This window comes from Bemisia tabaci, chromosome 6 (assembly GCF_918797505.1).
Source record: "Bemisia tabaci chromosome 6, PGI_BMITA_v3".
In the NCBI taxonomy this organism is placed as follows: domain Eukaryota; kingdom Metazoa; phylum Arthropoda; class Insecta; order Hemiptera; family Aleyrodidae; genus Bemisia; species Bemisia tabaci.
Window position 1 is genome coordinate 43,935,329 of NC_092798.1, and position 23,216 is coordinate 43,958,544.

Below are 23,216 nucleotides of genomic sequence, written 5' to 3' on the forward strand. Positions count from 1 at the left end.
GTTGTTGTTCCTTAGCACGGCAGTGGAGGTACCCTCGATATTCGCCATCCTCATGACATTGGCGAGGATCTTGCAAATTGGCAACATTGCTTTTTCTCCATTTAAATATAAGGAAATATATCGATCCTTGGAGGGGCCAGATGCTCCAACAAGAATCGATTATTCAACATAGGTTTAAACGGAGGAAACCCGGTGTTTCCAAATGGCTTGATCCGCTTCTGCGTTATGAGTGCACGTCTAGTTTGTTTTCCCGCTGACAGATACATCAATGCGTCGAACATCGCATTACTAACGCAGCCACTAAATCAGACCATGCGCCAGGGCAAGATGCCTTGCGGTGTAAGTGATGTGCGTCTGAGCGGGGCAGACGACGACAACAGGGACGACGAGGTGCCAAAATTCAATTGCGGCTATTGTCGCGCGCCTTGTTGTTTTGGCACGGGACCCCACCAGTAAACCATCCCCTGGACCACAGCTCCCTCCTACTCCCCCCGCCTACCGTCGTCCCCTCGCAGCGCGGGAGCTGCGAACAATCGTCGTAGATTAAACATCAAAGCGTAATGAGAGTGATTGATATTAATTGTCGACCGGTGCCCGACGCCCGACTAAAAGCGCCCTCTGGCTAATTATTCCGGAAATAGTTCGGGTCCGCCGACTCCCGCACAGGGTTGCCTAGTTCCGCGTAGGTTACCTTTTTAGGGAGAGTATAGACAGCTCGAAAATTTAGAGGTTAACTAATCTATTCCTAAACCTCCCGGAAGTCCCACTAACATACAGTTAAATTTTTGTCTATAGTTGGCTGTAGGTTCCTCAATTAGAATGTAAGCCATTAAACCAATAAAAAAAGAAGAAGGAGAATTTAGAGGCTAGGTTTGATCAGGTCATGGAGCTCTTGGTGCCCAAAATGGCAGCCAACCTATGAAATCGAACTATCCAATGGTACTAATTTTCACAATTCTTACCACCCATTGTAGGTACACGGATCAAAAATTATAAGAGCACATATAAAACTTTGATTTGGCATAAATTTTCTCAGTTTCAAGTCTTAATCCTTAAAGACTCTTGTTTACAATGCGCTGCCGGCCATATTGATTAATCGTTCAAATGCATAGGTTAGCAGCGTCACTTTTTTAGTGATTTTCATTTTACACGTTGTCGACCTTTTGGGCTCTAAGAGCTACATAAATCGATTTGCCCATACCCAGCCTATGAAGGTTCTCTAGTTCCGCGTGGATCGTAAATTCAGAGTGCCTTCATAGTCAGAGTAACACCAATGATGGGTCGACTCGTGATTGGCCCAGCCATCTTAGATTTTATGGAGTACCTAGGACCCGCAAAATGGCGGGCGTTGCGTGCAGATGATTCAAAAGCACGGGTTTAATTTGCGTGAAATACCGCGAGCTTCCCTCGAATCACGTATTCAGACGTATTCCTTCAGTTTTGAAACCAATTTTGTACTCTACAACTGAAGAAAAAAAACATTTGAGCCTCTACAATGACATAGTTGGTAATAGATGCAACAGGTGGCGAACGTCAAAGGTTGGTAACGACCCCTTTTGTCGCTCCCAACTACTCCCACAAGAGTTGCCGCTATTTGTTTGAGTCCTATAAGGATCTACTTAGTGGCCGTATTCACCCTCAGAGGTACTCTTCGCACAATTCGACGGTGAAACTACCAAACCACGTATCTCGTTTGCGGTGTTTAAAAATCTCGTTTTTTCTCGTTTCTCTCACATTTTATTTTTTTGAAGTAGACCAAATCAATATCATTCTTTGAAATTTTCACGGAATTTTCTCCGCTCAAAGAAGAAAAATCACAGAAATTTTCAAGACTGGATGTTAAGTAGTTTTTCATTTAAAAAATAAGGTATGACAGGAAATCTGCGACGTCGCAAACCGAGATACGTGGTTTGGTAGTTTCACCGTCGAATTGCTATGGACTCGTTTAGTCACAGAAATGGAAAGTGAAAATACACGTTTAAGTATTTCGTAGGATTTCACTGATACCAGATAAATTTCCAAAAATTTGAAATAATTATGTTCATACCTGGGACATCGTTTTTGCTTCTACGCTCCTAAGTAGTAGATATTTTGGCTAAAAAGCCAAAAAGCAAGGCGCGGTAACATTTTGGTTTTGAAAACAAATAATACACCGATAAAATGACGCAATTAACGCAGTATTTTGAAAACTGAGTAGTTAGAGGTGTGGGAAGTGAGAGCCGACTGTAGAGAATTTCAAAATCGAAATATCGCCTTTTTATGCGTTTCTTCTCGTGTATTTAATTTGCATTTCCATGTCTATCCTTAAACATATGCACGGATAAAATGTATAAACATATTGTGTATATCATGTGAGCATGGATATACCCTTCAACTTGGGAACTCCTCACGAAAAAATGGGAGAAAATTGACGTTTTACTACTACCTGACAACGTTTAGTGACTTTTATGTAGGTGAAATGCCATTAGCACGGAGATAAACCGTACTAAATCGAGCTTTTGGCAGGGAACCATGGAGTTGATAGTGCATCTAGTTGGCTTGTGGGAGCTTTCAGGCCATCTTATCACGGCCATAATTTTATCATACCCAAACAAAATGGGTAACCTCATGCTGAAAGCATTTCCAAAATTAGTTTTATCCAGCGCTCTTTTTAAGTGCACACATAGCATACGACGTTTTGTTCAACGCATTATAAAGTACCTAAATGAAAACTATCGACATTTTGGCCTGAAGAGTTATCACAGACGTATAACAAACGGCAAGAAACACACACGTCTATTACCAATGAACGTCACGGATGAGATCGAGGAAATACTTTATCAAACCCCTGGAGCGGAGCTATGGCCGTTGCCATTCCACCAACAGTCTTTTCTTCAGAAAATGCACATAGTTTACTGATAGAGCTCAGACGAATTTAAGGATACCTTTGTTGGAAGATAATTAGGAGGCAGCAATTTGAAACAAAACAATCTAAAAGTAGGCCCCTTAAAGCACCTCCTAAAAAGGTCCTCTAAACAACTCCGTGAAGATGGACCTTAAGAAGAGTCTCTAAAAATGACATCTAAACAAGAATCTTTAAAATGGCCTCTCAAAATTTTTACAAAAAACGGCGCCATAAAAAAACCTTTTTAGCCAGCAGATTGGTGTTCTCCAGACGGCGGTGGGTAGCGGGTAGTGAGGGGGAATTCGAATTTCTTCATAAACTTTAATTGAAATATTCTGAGTAATGCCTTTTATATTTTGTTCATTTTTTCTAGAAATTACAAATAGATATCGATTGGGTTTGTTTAAATTAGGCCATAAACATGGCAATATTCTTCCTTCGTGGGTATCCTAGGTTTTTTGGTTTAGGCAACGGAGACTTCTGATTGAAAAAAACCTTCTAAATAATTGAATCGAAGTTCAATTTGATTTGACTTCATTCATGAATTATTAGGAACTACAACTTCTTTTCCAGCTTAGAGACACTGTATGTACTATTAGTTTTCATATGCATTTATGTGTTTTTATGGATTAGCCAGAAACTGTAGTTCCTTATCGAGAAATATAGTCCAATTTGCAATGACAGCCACAGTTTGGTACTTGTAACCAAAGCTGTTCTCTACGGGTAGTAAATAGAATGCAACTGTGAAATACACAGACAAATCAAGCGAGCGTAAATTTGAATCGCATACAATCCGCACTTGAAAAGGTCGTCGAAAACACGGGGGGGGGGGGGGGGGGGGGGAGCTTCGGGAGACACAAACGACAGGAAAACTGAGTTTGTTTGGTGCCGCTCGTAGACACAGGCGTATTTACCTAGCGACTGCTCGAAACTCGACTCATCGACAAGGCGCACGAACATATTCCGCATTCAGGAGAGCCACTCACATCTCGTCTTTTCCATGCCCACCAGAGACATCGCTGCCACGTGTCGGAGTATAAAGGCAAGGCTGGAAAAATAGTGTTCGAACCATAGATAGGCACAAGTAGAGTCCCTTTATACTGAGAGTCAAGACAATGCGAATCCATTTCTGATTGGTTAACCGGATGTTCACAGTGTCACAAACGGGAATAAAGATTACATTTTCACCAATTGCAAAGATTATAATCTGGAATGGACCGAGGAATTTCGGGTTCGACAAGGAACAAACGAAATGAGAGAAGGAACGGAGAAAGGAATTTAAGAATGAGCCGATCAAAGATTACGAAAAACGTTCAATTTCTGTAATCTTTATTCCCGTTTGTGACTCCATGAGGGGTGTTGTCTTGACTCTCAATATAAAGGGACTCTAGGCACAAGCAGAGACGTCAATGGTCTATACCACCAAAGTTTTAGTGCAGTCAATGGAGATGTTGTATGTGTGAGGGATTTGCGATTTGACTGTTAATTCTTATGTAAAAGTTCGCGAGAAACACGATGGCCACTGGTTTCCCCTGAAATCAACATCCCAAGCTCAAAAAAGGCTCTCAAGTTGAGGCCAAAATGGAGGGGATATCCCGCCCTACCCTGAGAGTCCACCTCTACATCAAAACAAACTCTCCATGCAAAGATAGGGAGCAAATACATTAGCAGGGTTGCCGTTTTTTTCAGTTTTGGAGTCCCCAAATGAAGTGGCAGCCCTGTCGATGTATTTGCTCCCTATCTTTGCATGGAGAGTTTGTTTTGATGTAGAGGTGGACTCTCAGGGTAGGACGGGATATCCCCTCCATTTTGACCTCACTTTGAGAGATTTTTTTGAGCTTGGGAGATGATTTCAGAGAAAACCAGTGGCACCATCGTGTTTCTCGCGAACTTTTACATAAGAAACAATAGTCAAATCGCAAATTCCTCACACATGCAACATCTCCATCAAATTGTATAGTAATTGAATAGCATTAAGTAAACCAGCCATACCTCAATATTGAGCCTTATTAAAAATAACCTCCCAGCCGTGAAACCCCAAGAACGCGTATCTTAGTTTCAGGCGTTTCAAAATTTCTGCTATATTCATTTTCTCTCTCTTATGGAAAATTACCCAACGTCGTTTCTTAAAGCTGCATTTTCTTCTCTGTTGAAAGAATAATCCATGAAGTTTTCGAGCAGTAGCGTTGCTTTGTTCTCCGTATAGATAAAATAAAATGAGGGGAGTGATTTCGACGCACCGCAAACAAGATGCGCCCTCGTACAGTTTCACCGCCATTATCGGTTAAGTGGAATAAATTGGACCAAATTTAGTCATGCAGAGACTGTTTTTGGGCGTAATTCCATAAAAGTAGCCTCGCAAAGTTGAAGATTAAAAGTAGAATAGCCTCAACACTGCCCTTCAGCAGGTACAGCGTTATTCCCTCAACTGTTACACTGTATTTAATTGGAGTTTACACTAAATAAAAGGGTCATATTTGCTCGCTGAGGGATTAAACACATTTAATAAGAGGATGTTGGAGCGCACGGGGTTTAATGGAGCCTTGGGTAATTTTTGCGAGTGCTTTTTAGACTACATTTTGCAATTCGGAAGTAATGTTTCTAGGTCATACATGAAATCACCCTTTTGCATGTGGAAGCAAATAGCCAATGTGGTGTTTTTCAAATGAACCAGAGCCAGTTGTTCCTTATTGCAAAATGTCCATTCATTTTCAACCTCCCCGGCGCGTTCTATATACATCCAGTTTTGCATGTGGCCCTACCCAACACATGTTACCAGTCATACTTTATAGGCTATAGCACAGAGGTGTGAGTACTCAATATTGCTATAACTTATTTGCTTAACGCTAATAAATTCAACGAGGAAAGTTGGTTTATTTAACAATCTTCACCGGTTGGCGCGGGAATCAGTTAGGCTCATGATTAACTCCATTATCGTGAGCACATCAAGACTGTTATTTTAAATGAGCTCATTTTTTTAATAAAAATAAAATTGTCATCGGTGTGTTTCGTGTTTTTATAAATCATTAATTATTTAATTGAATATGTCTTTAAATATTCAATTAACTTATATGTTCAATTATTTCTACATTAATTATTCTTACTAGAATTACCAATTAACAAGTATAACTGTTTCCATCGTTGACTTATAAATAAATCCCATATTTTATTATTATTTAATATGTTTTCATTACCTATCACTACGGAGAGAATAAGAAGAATCAGATTTTTACAAATAATTCTTTGCTGTCCATCGAGTGTCCCTTGTGTAATTAATTCATGCTATTGCGCTGTTTAGGACTGTTTACACTGCTCAGTTCTCATCCACTCAAAGCGAGTATCCTCTTTAAATTTACAAAAAAAAAAAAAAAAAACTCGTCTTTAGGAAAGGAATTCCTCGATTCAGGCCTTAATTTTCGGCGTCGTTATGACGATGGTAATTTTCCCAAGCCCTTTGGAGTAAACTTTGGTTGTTCAAACATCGCAAATGAGAAAAGTTTCAGACCTCAACATGACAACCTTGTTTTAGAGCTACTGTGGGACAACTTCGTCTGTTTCTTGTGATTAAAACTTAGCCCAGGGGTTGCCGTCTGCCACACTTATCAGTGGCGTGGCGTGGATTGCGATACATCGATTGTTATGCCATTTAAACCTATGGTAAAGAATCGATTATGAAGGTGTTCGCTGCGCACACCCTGTCTATCGATCCTTTTCCATAGGTTTAAATGGCAAAACAATCGATATATCGCAATTCACGCCACGCCACTGACACTTATAGATGCTACACCACCATTTGTCTGTTTTATATTGATGACAATAAATTTTGAAAGCATCTGATTTATTGAAGGAAATTTAGAAACTTTCAGCTTGTGTATTGAATATTCATCAGCCAGAATTCAACACATATGTCGTCTAATGATTTTTTATCTTTTTCTCTCGGAAATCGGAAAGACTAAATAATTCATCAAATGAAAATTGTTGTCTTTACGCCTCCTTGATAATACCAAGAGCGCTGTATATGTTACTTCGGACATATCCAGCAAAAAAAGAGAAACTCAATAATTTGTCTAGTTTCACTAAGCTCTTCCAAATTCTTCTTGTACATTTATCTTGTTAGGCAAAATGTTTCTATGAATCTGGGTGTTTCTATGGACATTTTAAAACCACCTAGTGCGACACCAAAAGAAAAAAAACTCTTTGATACTTTGCCGGGCTTTGGCGAGATAAGTAAGCTGCAGGTCAAGCAGAGACCCTCTATTAGCCTTTTGCAGGCGTTTAGACATTATATATGATTACCTCTTAAAACTTCGCCATTCAAACCTTAAAATTACCTCATTTCAGTCCTATTAAAAAAACTGTAGTTTTAATAATGCATATAAGTATTATATGACTCTCCTATCCTAGTATGCAAAAAGGTAGGTATCTTTTACCAGCGGAAAAACCCCTCATCTGTAATAATTCCTCCTGAGCCCTGGTCAAAGGATTTTCATGCTCTTTCACGTCATTTTAGGCCCCATATTAATATGCTGCATATCAACGGTGAAACTACCAAACCACGTATCTCGTTTGCGGTGTTTAAAAATCTACGCTCACATTTTATTTTTTTAAAGAAGACCGAATCAATATCATTCCTTGAAATTTTCACGGAATTTTCTCCGCACAAAGAGGAAAAATCACAGAAATTTTCAAGACTGGATGTTAAGTAGTTTTTCATTTGAAAAATAAAGTATGACAGGAAGTCTACGACGTCGCAAACCGAGATACGTGGTTTGGTATTTTCACCGTCGATATATCATAATCAATGTGAAATGAGATTTCACGTTTTTCTCATAGACCGGTCGAACCATCCTAAAATGTAATTTTATGGTTCGAAATTGTTAATTTTTTCCCTCTTTTTCCAGGCTTTCAGTTATACATTTGCATCACTTATCCTTGTTCACGCAGTGATCACGGTAATGATGTATGTGTGTTTTACATTTCAGACCTTTCTGCTGATGAGGGTGGCGAGCTTTCCACCGTAGGCGTCACGCGATTGACGCTGCAGCCGTGTGTGATGGACCAAGACGTGGAACATGGCCGCGAGTACAATCACAGGCCCTCCAACGCGTCACGCTGCTTCCACGACAAATCCAAGCCCGGTGCCAACAACATCAAGGTAAAGCCCACTGCTACTTAGAGTCCCTTTATACTGAGAGTCAAGACAACACCCCTCATGGAGTCACAAACGGGAATAAAGATTACACAAATTGAACGTTTTTCGTAATCTTTGATCGGCCCATTCTCAAACTCCTTTCTCCGTTCCGTCTCTCATTCCGTTTGTTCCTTGCCGAACCCGTAATTCCCCGGTCCATTCCAGATTATAATCTTTGCAATCGGTGAAAATGTATAATCTTTATTCCCGTTTGTGACACTGTGAAGGCCTAAAATACGGGAACCAATCAGAAATGGATTCACATTGTCTTGACTCTCAGTATAAAGGGACTCTTCTTCTACCCATATCGATATCTAACAAACAATACCTTCTATCTGCAAACTAGCGATTTTGCAGAAGGAAGAGAAACCTGCGCTACTCTTGGGATTTTCTCATACATTACAGCGTTTCTGTAACGCTCCCCTGGAGAATTGGAAAAAAGTAAAATCATCAGCTTGTGTATTTTATATAGTAGAATGCGGCTTTGCGGACTTACTTTCGTCAAAATCGTCGGTTGGGCGGAATTGTTCGACAGCCCTCGATTTCTAAATTCAAAACGATGGGCCAATTGGGCTAATGTCTTAACAAGAAAAATTGAACTGAGTTAAAAATACCACTGCCTAGAGGGGTTAATTCCGCAACATAAGCCTAAAAGAACGCTCTCAAAAGGTTCAATGACTGACTTTTCTAGAGCGTTTTAAAGTTGGAGCTCGAAAAATCGGGATTTCGAAGAAAACGCAGCTAATTCGTCGTTTTAACGGCAAAAAGGCAAACCAAGATTTTGACGACTTTTCTGCCGGCCGATTATTGGAATTGGTAGACAAAGCGATAGACAAAGAAGACGTAGAGGGTGTGGAGCTATCCTTTTGCTTGAAATGGGTGGTTCCTATAGACTAAGGGAAACAATGATGGACTAACTATCGGGCTCCTCATGGGGTACCGTTGCTTAGTCTATTACCTACCTCTTTTGTCCATTGCAACCACCAATAGGATCCTTCCATATCTCCTTTGTCTTCTTTGTCTATAGTTTTGTCTATCAATTTCAATAATCGGTCCGCAGGAGAGCAAAAATAAGATTTATGGGAATTTATCTTCTTTGCCGTTCGGTCCTTAATTTGTCATTTCCCTCGCGAAAGAAGGTAACTCCATTTCACTGTTGCCAGATTTCTCCTCGCAAATTGCATATTAACTGGGAGAATCTTGGGTATTCCTAACTGAAAATTTCACTGATTTTCCCTCAGACATTATGCAAAATAGAAGTTTTGGATAAAAATTTAGATAAAATAAATTAATCGTTTGAATCGATGCGGCAACCTTGGAATGGAGTTACGATCCTCCTTCCAGTAGATGACAAATTTTCTTATCCGTTTCTTTCTTTCGCATTAAAAACTGAAAAAAAGATCAAGATTTCAATTACCTATACATTAAATTCGCTCCTATAACGTGGCGTTTTGTGACACCCAAATGCCACATGTGCCAAGATTTCAAGTATCTTTTTGAATTTTCAAAGCCAATGCGCTTTTGACTTCGTTCATTTCAAATTATTGTAACTTTGTCAGCAATGCAAATTTGACTTGAAATTTTGCCACGAAAACCGCATTGTTGAAATTTTCAGCACGCCTTATTTGGTAGAGTAAACTCGAGTTAGGTTCAAACCTACGAATACAACTATATCAACTCCGGTGTGTTGCACAGTATCACACGCATTTGAAGGCGTTCTATGATGGCCTGACCGCGACCTATGAAGAGTTGATGTGCTAACTTTGAGTGCTGTTTGTGCTGCATATCGTCATCTTCCGGCCAAAGTATCACGAGCGTAATACGAGGTTTAAAAATTCCCGATGCCATTTTATTTCATTGCAGAGAAATTTTTCTACGAAGCTGTCCGAAAATTTCACCGAATTTTCTTTGTGCTGCCGATGAAATTCAGTGAAATTTTCAAACAGGTTCAACCGACAATTTTTCAGTAAAAAAAATAACATGGCGGCGAAAATGTTTAAACGCCACCTGGCGCTAGTGATACATTGACCGGAAGGTGACGACTTATTTACCCCCCCCCCCCAAAAAAAAAATAAAATAAAATAAAAAAAATAAACCTCGAAAAACACTTGCATCGGTGAGATCGAAAACACACCAATTCGGTAACTCGAAAATGCTCAATGTTCATCAAAGATAGTCAATTTTTATGAAGTTCATTGAAATTAGCACATCTGTTCCAACTTGAACCTTTGAAATGTGCTTAAGTGCTTGTATTTCGGCACCAAAAATGTTTTTCTTAGACTAATTTCTGCATCTACTGTACAGTTTTTTGTGTGTCTTGATTACTTAAATTTTTCCGAGTTGGTGTGTTTTCGTTCTTACTGATTCACTTCTAATTGCACTGATTACCACTCTTAGAAAACCTTGAAGAGGCGCGTGAAAGTTTTTTTGCTGGACGCGCGGGAGTCGGTGCGATCTCAATCTCTGCGGCGGTTGGGTCCGAGGCCGGGGCATTTTTCTCCGGGTCTCGGTTGACGTCTGATTCGTCCGGCTTCGGCAACAAAGACCGGAAAGACGCCGGATCCCGAGGGAGGCGTCTCGAGTTCCGCCCGGAGCAGTCGCACCCCCCCCCCCCCCCCCCCCCCCCCCGCCGCCGCCAGAACGAGAGCCCGCCGACGAGAAATGTCGAACATACTCAAGACAGTCTCCTATAAATCAATGTCCGTTTATACCTTGTCGTTATCTATTCGTCCGCCAGCCGCGCCGCGTTGCCAAGCCCCAGCATCCAGTCGTAACGAAATTGAAAATTCGTGGAGAATTTCTCGTAATGCCGCACGGTGGATCGAGTCAATCGGAGGGGTCGGACATGAAATGTTTGACTAAAACTGCAGTTTTTGATGGTTATTTCGTCACATTTTACATTTCAAGGGGAGCTCTAAGAAAGTGCTTAAAGAGCTGCTTGCACAGTATTCTTTATAATGATTTTCTGATATGGGGAACAGTATAAAAATACATTTAAAAGTGAGAAAATGCACCGCCTAGTGACGTTATCTGGCGGCATTTCCCATTTAAACACATTTTGTCATATCTTCTCCAATAATCGTTCAATTCATGAGCCAAGGGTATCCTCGTGTTCAGTTCACTCAGTAGTTTCCACTTAAACACAAAATCCATCAAATTTCAGATACCTGCAAAATCTCTATTACCTAGGTCGGATTTGAATTTTTTTAGAAAATATGCAAATTTTGATATTTATTTTGTCACATTTTAAAGTTCAACGGGTGATTCTGGGTGAAAATTTGACGAGGAAATCATTGAAACCACTTTTAGGACCTCAAAGTTTGTAAAAATGGAGTTATAAGCGTTTAAAGTTTACAAATTCGTCCGACCTCTCCTATTGACTCGATCCACTGTGTGCCGTTTTGTTCCGGAACGTAATCAATTTCGGGGAACAACAACGACATCGGGGGGTCCATATATTATGTCAGGTGTGTGAGATCCAGAGGTACTTGAAGAGGGTAGAAGAGGAGGAGGCCAATCTGACGTGTACTGTTAAAAGGAGAATCCTCCCTGAACACACCTGTGAGTTGATTAGGATTTTGAAACTAGGAAACCAGGTGGTAGGCACCCTGACCCTACGCGGCCCATCCCCTTTGAAATTTTTTGCCGAGATAGAAAAATTCGTGGAAAATAAAAATTTGAAATTTCACATGAAAATCTTCTCATGTAATTTCCACAGGAGCTTTTTTTTTACTTTTCTTTTTTGAATGAGACGGTGCGGGAAACCATGGATGCCAAAAAGACCGTCGTGCATGATATTATGACGAAACAACTTATTTTGTACGGGCATGCTCAAAGAATGGCAGGAGATAGGTTGCCAAAGAAGGTCCTTGATTGGGTTCCTTCTGGGAGACCTGGAAGAAGGCGCAGAGGGCGCCAAATGAGACGTTGAAGGGATGGAATTGCAGCAGAAATGTCAAGGTGCTCAATGCCCGAAGGGTTGGAGTTCGACAGAGGACAGTGGTTAGGGGTCGCAAAACGCCAAGGAGTGCTGCAAAGCGACTTAAATGTACTTTCACAGGTTATTTTCCATGAAATTTCAAAAAATTTACGTGGAGAGCAACATGAAATTGAAGGATGATGTGAGGTGTTTCGTGCTCTCTAATGACCTGCTAGGCGGGCCCTGATGAGTTAATTTACATAGCGGTCTGTTTCTTCTGTTCCCTGATGTCCAATTTGGCATGCATCCAATACGCCAGCGATTGAGGGGATTCGCGCGCAAACACTAGTAACGGTCAACATCCCTCTCGGAACAGGATACTCGCTGTCCCGTAATCACTCTCTGATACCATCCCTTCGCTGACATAGGGTCCTCACAATACTTTCAGATGAGCCTCGTTGTCGGTTATATCCATCCTCTTTAAGGGCTCAGGCGAAAATGGAGTTACTTCTTGTGTCAACAGATCGACGATATCGTATACTGCCGTGCTAAGGTAAAACTTCGTAAGAGCCTTCAGACGGTGCCAAATTTCCTTCAATAAAAAACGAATTCACTGGGAAAAATTATCGTCATCCTTTTAAACATTTTCAGACGGTTTTGTTCTCAATTTTATTTTAATATCTGAGAATTTCAAAGAAAAATAAACATAGTTTTCTTCAAAAATAAATGTTTTATCCGGAGACATTTGGCAAAATCTCGAATGTTTATACGACGTTCTTTCTTAGCTCGGCAGTATGGTTGAAGGACATTTTGACAACGATTTTTTGTCCGCACACCGCACGCTTCTAGTAGTTTATGTCCACGCGTTTTTTCGGCAGGGGAGCTCGTGCCGCAGTACCTTGATTTATTTTCCGACGGAAGCTTCGTACTCTCAAAGGACGCCTATCATTCTTAAAATGTTGGAGCGCCTTCAATTTCGTTTGATGCTGTGCAACACCTCTGTTGTGGAATAGTTGCTTGAGGCGCCGTGGCACGCTGCGGTGCGGCGGGCGGCTGCCCAAGTGCCCAACTCCCAACGCGCATTGGCACCTACAAACCCAAGGGAATACTCCAAGCGTTGCACAATGCGTGAAGTATCCCCTTAGGTTTGTAGGCGTTAGTCCGCGTTTTGCGCCGCCGCCGCGGTAGCACTAGCACACCGCTCCGCTCAGTGCAGTCTCTAATATTTAAAATCGCGGAGTCGGCGTTTTTCAGCTCTTGATTTTGAAATTTTTGCACACTCTGCGTGGATTTTCCTCATTTAAATTGATGGAAAAAAATATATATTTAAGGAAAATATAAAATGTGTTTCGTAAATATTAAGGTGGTTCCGTGTCAAATTTAATGATTCCCAAAGCACTTCAGTTTTTTCTTTTATATTTTGTGCATTTACTGTGCTGCAGCGTGGTGTGCGCGCGACCAAACGCTCAAAATTAGACGTATTTGAGTCTAAAAGATCGATGTACGAACGGGTTAAAACTAATGATTGCGTGCTTCTCGGTTTTTTCCCCATTTTTATTCATTTTTGTATAGTTTCTCTCAACACAAATCTTATTTTCCGCGTGGACGTAAACTACTAGATAAAACAGGTGCGCGGACAAAAACGTTGACGGAATGTCCTAAAACCGGCAGTATAGTGGACAGTTGAGAGGACGAAATGGTGTCGAATTCAGGAATGATTCACGCCGTCCATCTCCCGATTTATATTCTGCAGTCGGAATCGTTGGCAGCACTGAAACGATATCCTGTACTGAATTACTTTTTTGCTACCAAGGAAGCCGAATAAGAAACGACGCAATACGAAAGGGTCCATTACGAGTTTTGAAAATTTCACCTAGGCGCAATGCTCATGTCAAAAAGGCAAACACGGCTTTCTTAATGATAATAAGAAAAATAAACTTTGAAAGCGATTGAGGACAGAGTTTTTATAATTTGGTATGTAGGGCCTTTGACAAGAATTAGCGGCCGTCAGCGTTTTCTTCAACTGTGTCGATGGAATCGTCAAATTTTGACGGGTAGTGCTAAATTCGGCAACTCAATTTTAGAAACGTGATGTAGAATACTCTTTTTGGGCTTAAGCGTGATTTCTACCGGAATTAAGAATTAGCGTAATTACTTGCAGGTCTGTATAAAGCAGAGAAGCAATGCAGATCAATCAAAGAATCAGGTATAGCCCATTAAAAAATGGTTGATCGCTATTATAAGCGGTACTAAGTCCAAACTCCATTTTGCATACCGTAAAAACATGGTCAGGCAAAGGAGATTGATGATATTTTTTAAGGTAAATTCCCCAGAAATCTGCTACGTCGAATAATTCAAGGAAACTATTTGTTCAAGAGTTTAAAGCAACGTTTAATTGCATCTTTCTTTGCCTCAGGACAGAACCAATTTTTTTTATACGACACCAACTCAAGCAGAGGTGCCGAAAACTCAACTTTAAATTTGTTCGATCCCAAAGCTCTATTTTCCAAGATCAATTGCACTACTGTTGATCAAAATCTGTCAAATTCGTGGAAATGACACATCCACCTGAAAATGTTCCTGCAATTAATTTGGCTTGGTTACCAATTCAAGGAAAATGTCGGGTACTTGAACTTGAACCGAGTTCAATAGAAACGCAGCGAGTGGCATCAAGATTACACGGAAAAAGGGTGACTGAGGGACTTGGAGGATAAGGTGCGTACGTGCAGTTTTTGCCTTTTCGAGAAATACGCGTTTGAAGTTTCAAAATTACATGGATCTTTATGACGGAAAGAAAGTTCAAACTGACTTTTTGATGCTTAAAATTGGAATTCGGGAACGAATTTTTACAGCATATGTTTAAGTCCAGTTTTACTTGAAATCATGAATATCTCAATTTCTTTCAAAAACTACACTTACACGTCTTGTCGTCCAAGCCCTTCGATCGAACTGTTATTAATCAATACTAAGAGTCAATAGGTAAAAGTTTATAGACTTTTTTCATATCTTGAATATTTTTTCTCAAGTTCCAATTTGTCAACGATACTAAAATTTACTATCAGTTATATTCTAAACTACCCCTAACTTATTCGTATCCAAAATAGGACTCGCTGCGTTTTTAGAGGACGCGGTCCGCAGCAAATGAGAGGCTTGTCGGACAAGGCACATACGTGCAGTTTTTGCTATTTCGAGAAATAAGTGTTTGAAGTTTCGAAATTACATGGATTCTTGCAGCGGAAAGAGAATTCAAACTCTTGTTTTGATACTTAAATATTTGAATACGTGAGCGAATTTTTCACAGAATGAGCATCACGACTAGTTTGACTTGAAATCGTTAATAGCTCGATATTGTCAAAAACTGCACTCATGCGCCTTGTCCTCCACCCCCTTAAAACCTCCCTCTATCCGCAAGCCCACATCCTCCCCAGCTCGTTACGTCAAGTAACACCGCGGCTCCGTAACAATGCACTATTAGGAGGGTCAATCGGGTGTCATGCGATACCACACGTGAACGCCGGGCAATAAATTTCAACGAGCTCTCAGCGCTATCACCCGGTGAAAACGGACACTTCTTTAATTGAGCGTTGAGTCTCCCGGGCGGCAATCGCAAATTGATTGCTCGTGCCACCCGTGCGTCCCGCGGGGCTTCCCGCGCACGGAAGCGCTAATTTCGACCGAGTGCATGGACGCGTTCACGAAAGGACCTATCTCCACGGTCAGATCAATGACAAGCACGTCGTTTTCGAAATAAGCTGATGCTGGATCCGGTCATTTTAATGCTGTTTTATTTTACCCGTTCCCGACGTCTTGACGGTCCTTTTTGCTTTGAATGAATCCAGACCATGACTCGGGTCTCTCGCATTGTCCGGCTGAGCGATTGTCCATGACTTCTCTGGGGATTTGGCCCTTGATCGGTATCGGATAGGGTGCTACTTATTCTATCTGCATTATTGATGGATAACCAATTGTTGCACTTCGTCCTTCACGGGGGTCGCGTGTGAGATAAAAAAGGGAATATGTTCTGCAACACTGGAAAAAAAACACATTGGATCTAGAGTCCAGACTCTTAAAAACATCTACAAGAAAAAGTACTCTTGATTCAATCAGAATCTAGCTTAAATTAAGAACCAAGCCTCTTAATTTAAGCGGATTTTGTTTTGATTCGAGCAAAAATCCGATTGAATCAAGAGTATTTTTTCTTGTCAATGTTTTCAAGAGTCTGGACTCTAGATCCAATGTGTTTTTTTTCCAGTATACATGTTGCGTTAACAAGATCTGCTTTGATTGTACTTTGTTTTTAGAAACTACACAACTAGGTACGCAAGAACAGAAAAATAGCTAAGAAATTAAACCTGGGATATTAAAAAATTCAATGTAAAAGTATAATATTTAAAATAAGAAAATAAAACAGACAATTCCACTCTTTATGATTGTATATTCATAAAAATTAGGAAATCCTTTAATAAAGAGAATGATAAAAGAGAAGAAATTAAAATCAAGGGGGACTTTAAACCCCAACATTGTCTAATATCTTGCGTTACCATTCCTACCTAACTATACCTCCATCAGATTTCCTTCATGATGGCCGTATCATAAGAGGAAGCTGATAGGGTTTGTTGACCTTTAAACTGACGTGCATTGTTATGGAGTAATAAGACTACCGCTAATGTGAAAATGTATACATTTATTTAAACATAATTTGTGCAGTTTAATCCTTAAATGGTCAAGCAAGTTCAAATTGAATCGATGCTTGCCGCGAGGGTTGTATCAGGCCGGTGTATTTATGAGCTTTAGAAAGAGTATAGGTCTAAAACTAAATAAATAATCTGACACCAAATGAAAAATGACATATGAATAAAAAAATGACAAAAAATCAAGTGTCGACACAGCCGAGGATATTTGGAGTATTTTGGCCTCGTTTTTTGACTTTCCCTCCGAATCTGAACGACACTTCATCACCAGCATAGAGCGGAGCATTGCGAGTTCACGCCTCGCGCCATTGTGCCTTCAATTTTGCAGATGCAACACGGACAACGATCAAGCACAAATAGTTGTCCCTTCGCGCCGTCATCAACGCGCGATGAGGTTTCTTTTATCTTAAAATTTGAGAGTCAAGGCTTTTAAAGGTTAATTCAAAGTGGTTTTGAGTCGTTGTAAAATTGAGTTTATAAACACATTTTTTAATTGAGCCCACGCAATCCTCTTTGCATTGACTAAATTTTTCAAACTAACTTTGACTAACTTTTTCAAAAGCCATTGCGTAAGATATAACATGCGGCATTGAATCACAAATTTTTTGTTGCAAAACAAAATTGAGTTTTTAAAAAAAATTGTCTCAGTTCAACTTTAATCGAGTTTTGTTGACAATTTTTAATTCGTCGTCTGAAATGGTGAAAATCACTCTTTCAGCGAGTCCTAATATTCAATTAACTCACGTTAGATAGCGCTGCACTGAAAGCAAAAAAAGTTCAGTATGTGTCACGCACAAACAAGTATTTTTCCTTGTAATAAAGTGCATCGATATCGTCCTGAAAATTGTCATTGAGAGACACCTGCTTTGTGCATTATGTACACAATCATTTATCTAGTTCACTGTCAGAATATCTGCGTTGCTCTGCGCACAATGAATTTTTTTCCCAATGGCTGTCAATCTCACTCAATGCTTAGCGTACGCATTGCGACGAAATATCCTAATATTGGTATGAGGAAATGTAGCGTGAGTAATTGCCGCATATTACATCGAAAAAGTCAAGTTTTTTTTAAGGTGGAAGGACAGCATTTAATTATGCCGATCGTTCGTCGTTGAGTTTGGTTAGTCTTATAGGCAACACATGTTAAACTTTCTCGGAGATTCTTATGTTACCTGTTTCAATACTGTGTCACAGCATACTCCGGTATATTCAGTATAAGAACCCTCGAGCATAGTAATTCTTGAAGGTTTTAGGTTTTTTGATACCCAATATTAAGATTTGAATTAGTGTGGGAGTTACATGGGATTGCGTTTGTACGATTAGAGAGGATTTTGAGAGTGCTTACTTTTTGTCGGAGATACCCTAATCTAATTGTAAGGATTAAAAAATTTAAAATAAATTGTAAACCAAAACAAACAATCATTTTAAACCAATATCTTAATTGGATGTCTTGCTTCGAAAATTGCCTAATTCGAGAAAAATGAAAATTCCGTTTAATTGCATCAACGTTGTTTTTAAGGTATCAGTTAATTTTTTTTTACTTTTCATTTTACGTATTTTCACAAAATAGATACAAATTCCGTTTCTTTGCAGCAATGCTCAATTTCAAGGTTTTATAACGTTCATATTTTACTACTACGTGACCGACACTTTTCATATTTTAGGCTCCTTTTTTTTTTTTTTTTTTTTTTTTTTTTTTTTTTTTACCACTTTAAGTAGCATACAAGGGCTAATCCCGCGCTTTTTAGTCCCGGCCCCCCTCCGTCCTTACTGAACAACCAGTCCCAGGCAACCATTGTTTGAGACCATCAAACTCGGGTCGCCTGGCCGGGAATCGAACCCGGGACCTCCGTGTCCCGTGTTCCTTGGCTCTTTTTGGAAACTGGATGTACCTAATACTCTATCACATTTTGCATTCTCCGAAAAGTTTCGGCTGAATCCAGTTTCTTTCCCTCTCCGGGATTTCCCCCCTTTTTTTACCCCCCCCCTCCCCGAGCATTTTTCGAAACAAGCCGTTCAATTTCGACTACCCACTTGGTTTTTAAAAAAGTGAGGCTGCAAATGAGAGCTGCAGCGTTTCAAAGCCTAACTATTAATGCAAAATTTCGCATGTGTACTTCAACAGAATGGAGATGTTGCATGTCTGAGGAATTTGCGATTTTACTGTTGATTCTCATGCAAAAGTTCGCAAGAAACACGATGGCGCCTCTGGTTTTCTCTAAAAAAAAAAGCTCTCAAGTTGAGGCCAAAATGAAGGGGATATCCCACTCTATCCTGAGAGCCCACCTCTACATCAAGACATACTCTCTATGCAAAGATAGAGAGAAAATACATTGAGAGGGCTGCCATTTTATTTGGGGACTCCTAAACTGAAATCACGGCAACCCTGCTAATATATTTGCTCCCTATCTTTGCATGGAGAGTTTGTCTTGATGTAGACGTGGACTATCTCAGGATAGCGTGGGATATCCCCTCTATTTTTGCCTCAACTTGAGAGCTTTTTTTGAGCTTGGGAGTTAATTTTAGAGAAAACCAGAGGGACCATCGTGTTTCTCGCGAACTGTTACATAAGAATCAACAGTCAAATCGCAAATTCCTCACACATGCAACATCTCCATTTCATATAAAATTCGTGTATTCTACGAAAGGGCGGCAACGCGGGAAATCATTAACGAGCAACAGAAGGAATCCCGGCGCGCATCGGGCGCCCGCGCTATTATGCGAAATGTTTATTTTTTATTTGTATTTATTTTTCGACGGGCAAGAGGTGACAGTTTGATAAGTGTTGATACATTCATCAATACCTTCTCCCTCCGCCTCGTGCGCGCAGCTCGACGTATGGGTTTCCGTCCTCCATCCATCTCCCGAACTTTTCCCGCGGCGAAATTCGCGATTAGACGCATCCCGGGCTCCCAGATTCGGGGAACATCACCCCGATATGGCTCCAGATACTCTCCGCATCCGCAGATATGAAAATATGGGTCGTTTATTCCTGGCTCTGGGGAGTCGGAGGGGAGATTAAAATTGAAAAATCCTCCATTATCGTCTTTTATTTTTCTTATTACTTTTCTTCTTAGGTTTCCTACATTCACTTTTTTTTTCTATACCCTTCTCTTATATTATCCTTTTATCCATCTATTTACCCTCTTCCTTCTTTCCGTCCTTTTCAGACTATATTTATCTTCTATTTTTCATTTCCGCCCTTTATTTTTTCTCTGCTCTTCCTTTCTCCCATTTTTTTAGTTCTCTATTTCAAAAGAATGAGAAAATATACCAGAAGACGCATTGCGTGTTTGTTCGCTACGTTTTCATTTTTTTAATGTTTTACGTCACTATGCATTTTGATATTTATTCGCTCTAACTTGGTTGTGTTTTTGTACATTTTGCTCATGATGAGATATATTTCTAAAATGCATTCGATTACAGCATTAATAATAAAATAAACAATGCGTGTTTTGGCATATTTTCTCATTTCATTGATAACAACTCGCGAGATGCGCTTCTCTAGTTAATCCTTTGTCCCTTCGCTTCGTTCTTTATAATTCGTTTTTTCTCCCTTCGTGATGTGTATTATCTTTTTTTTTGTCATCTCTTCTTCTCCACCCCAACTTGTTGTTTGTAGTTATTTCTATCTCTTCCTCCTTCCCCCTTCTTCTCATTTTACTCTCCTTCTTTGCTCTACTCTCTAATTTTTTGCCTCTTTTCTTCCACTTTCTTTCTGTGCTTCTTACATTTTTCATTTTCCTCGGAAAGAATTTTTTAACTCTCATAAAATAAAACCCCAGAGCTTGAAAAAATCATTTGACATTCCCTACACACACTGTGTGTATGCGTATATGCTTAAACTGCAAAAACATATCTCAACCGTCGTGAATTTTATATTTATTTATTTTATTTTTTATTTTATTTTATTTTTTTTTTGAGGAGGAGGAAGAGGAACCTCTGCTATTTTGATTATAATCAACCCAATATCCTCGGACGTACTCACAATATGGTGTCAAGTTCGTAAGTATGTTAAGCCAGTTGAAAAAGTAAAAAAGATGGGAAGTCTGCAACGTCCAAAACCGAGACACGTGTTAATGCAATTTCACCGTCGACATGTGAGAAAGTTGTGCTTTCCATGAGAGGAAAAAAGTCATAAACGCGAAAAGTAGAGAGTATGTTTGCGTAGTGTGAATTAACTTATAATTACCTGTAACAGCTTGGGGGTATTACCGCTGAAATTTTAAGGAACTAATGTCCTCACACTTTGAAAATTGTAGTTACGAGAGGCCTTTTGTTACTCTCTGCTTTAATCTTTTCCCATTTTATTCCACCCAGCCTTTACGACTGTCTCATTAAGTTAAGCCCCGCACGGAGGCTGACGGGCGAAGGATTTCTCCAAAAGATTCTAATTCTTACCCCGCATGTGCATTGTCTATCAAAGCAGGTGTCGTTAAAGTCAATCGAGGACGTAGAGTCTCTTTATACCCAGAGTTAAGACATCTCGATTATTAGCTGGCCTGGGCTGGCCATGGTGTCACAAAAGTGTGCACCCAAACGAACGATATTGAGGGATAATGATAAGGGAACTTGCCATGTCTGTTATCCAAAAACAACAACATCAACAAAACTGATCAAAACCTAACCAAAGATATTGTAATAAAATAAAATGAGATTGATTTATGAATAATTGTTTAGTCTATTTTCATTTTGGTGCGATGAAAATAACAATTAACTCTTGATAAATCACAATGGAGATGTTGCATGTGTGAGGAATTTGCGATTTGACTAATGATTCTTACGTAAAAGTTCGCGAGAAACACAATGTCTTAACTGGTTTTCTCTGAAATCAACTCCCAAGCTTAAAAAAGCTCTCAAGTTGAGGCCCAAATGGAGGGGATATCCCACGCTATCCTGAGAGTCCACCTCTACATCAAGACAAACTCTTCATGCGAAGATAGGGAGCAAATACATCATCTGGGTTGCCGTGATTTCAGTTTTAGAGTCCCCAAATGAAGTGGCAGCCCTGTCAATGTATTTGCTCCCTATCTTTGCATGGAGAGTTTGTCTTGATACAGAGGTGAACTCTCAGGATAGCGTGGGATATCCCCTCCATTTTGGCCTCAAGTTGAGAGCTTTTTTTGAGCTTGGGAGTTGATTTCAAGGAAAACCAGTGGCACCATTTTGTTTCTCGCGAACTTATCATAAGAATCTACAGTCAAATCGCAAATCCCTCACACATGCAACATCTCCATTAGGTAATATTTTCATTATTTTAGTTCACATTCGGCCCACCACCATATTGGTGCACTCTTTCGTGACTCCATGAGCGAGAACCAATCAGAATTGGATTTTTTTTAGGCCACTTTCTGCCCGACCAGAATTGAGATGTCGTAACTCTGGGTATAAAAAGACTTTACGAGGACGGAGAGAGCAAACGGTAATAAAGAAGCATAGCGTTTAACATTGTAATTCGGATTTTTCTTCCTGATTTGACCAGTTTGGATGAACTGATTGGTGACTGATTTCAGAAACACAGCATCCACGGGATGACGGAGGGCGAAAACGTGGTGCGGCCGCATCAAGAGATGGCGCAGCTGACTCTGGACGAGAAACAGTTCCTGCTTGCAGTCGAGCGTGGTGACATAGCCTCGACCGGCAGGTAAGCAAAAATAATCGTTATAAATTTACAGCGCAGAAACAAAAAAAAACGCTAACACCAAAAAAAAAAGATGCTCTAGTAATATCACGGATGTTGCGGTCGTCAAAAAAAATGTGCGATAACTATTGGATGTTGCTTTTAACACTCTGGCAGTTAGCGTAGCATGCTAGGATGTATAAGTAACATCCTAGGATGTTACTACAACAGCCACTGTGGTAATGACAACATCCAAGAGTTGTCGCACATTTTTTTGACAACCGTAACATCCGTGATGTTGAGTTTGTCAAACCGAGCTTTCAGTGTGTCGACCTCAACTTTCGGATTATCAAACTGAACTTCATATATCGGTGGAACAAATCAAAGGTTTGAGTTAACAAACCGAATGGTTCGATCGAAATGACACGCCAGATTTATGCAGTTGAACGAGAGGAGCACCTTCAAAGTAGATGATACCGTTTTGAGTGGTAATAGTTGCATGAAGCGAAAAGTGCGTTCATACATCACATGCCCGCGGCTTCAAGTCAACAATAATGAACCATCACCAAGGAAATAAATGAGGCATCACAGTACTTTTCTTTTTTCATTGATACAGTTTGTAGCAAATCTCGAACTAATCGAGGCTCTTAAAAATCGGAAGTAGAAGAAGAAAAAGAAAAGCTCAAGCAATAAAAGGAGCAATAAATTGATAAGTTTTTTAATCAAGACAATGAACCAGTGTGATTAGAGAGACGCAGTATACCCATTTTTAAATGCATGAAACTCGAAAACTATTAGTCTTCTCGTTCATATTTTACTCAGTTCGATGAATTTATTCATATTTGCATACAATTTATCCTCTCACTATTTGAGCTTTTATCGTCGCGAGCTTGCTCAGCAAGCTTTAATTA

General features: G+C 39.9%; 1 protein-coding gene across 5 annotated transcripts in view; it reads left to right on the top strand.

Moving 5' to 3' along the window:
• The window catches only part of Trpgamma (Transient receptor potential cation channel gamma), a 242,877-nt gene that overhangs the window by 133,758 nt on the left and 85,903 nt on the right, over positions 1 to 23,216 (top strand). For all 5 annotated transcript variants that reach the window (XM_072301540.1, XM_072301541.1, XM_019050824.2 and 2 more), the window contains 2 exons: positions 7,867 to 8,039; positions 22,199 to 22,329. In XM_072301540.1, the coding sequence (XP_072157641.1) occupies positions 7,867 to 8,039; positions 22,199 to 22,329 (304 nt within the window). The remainder of the gene's footprint in view (positions 1 to 7,866; positions 8,040 to 22,198; positions 22,330 to 23,216) is intronic.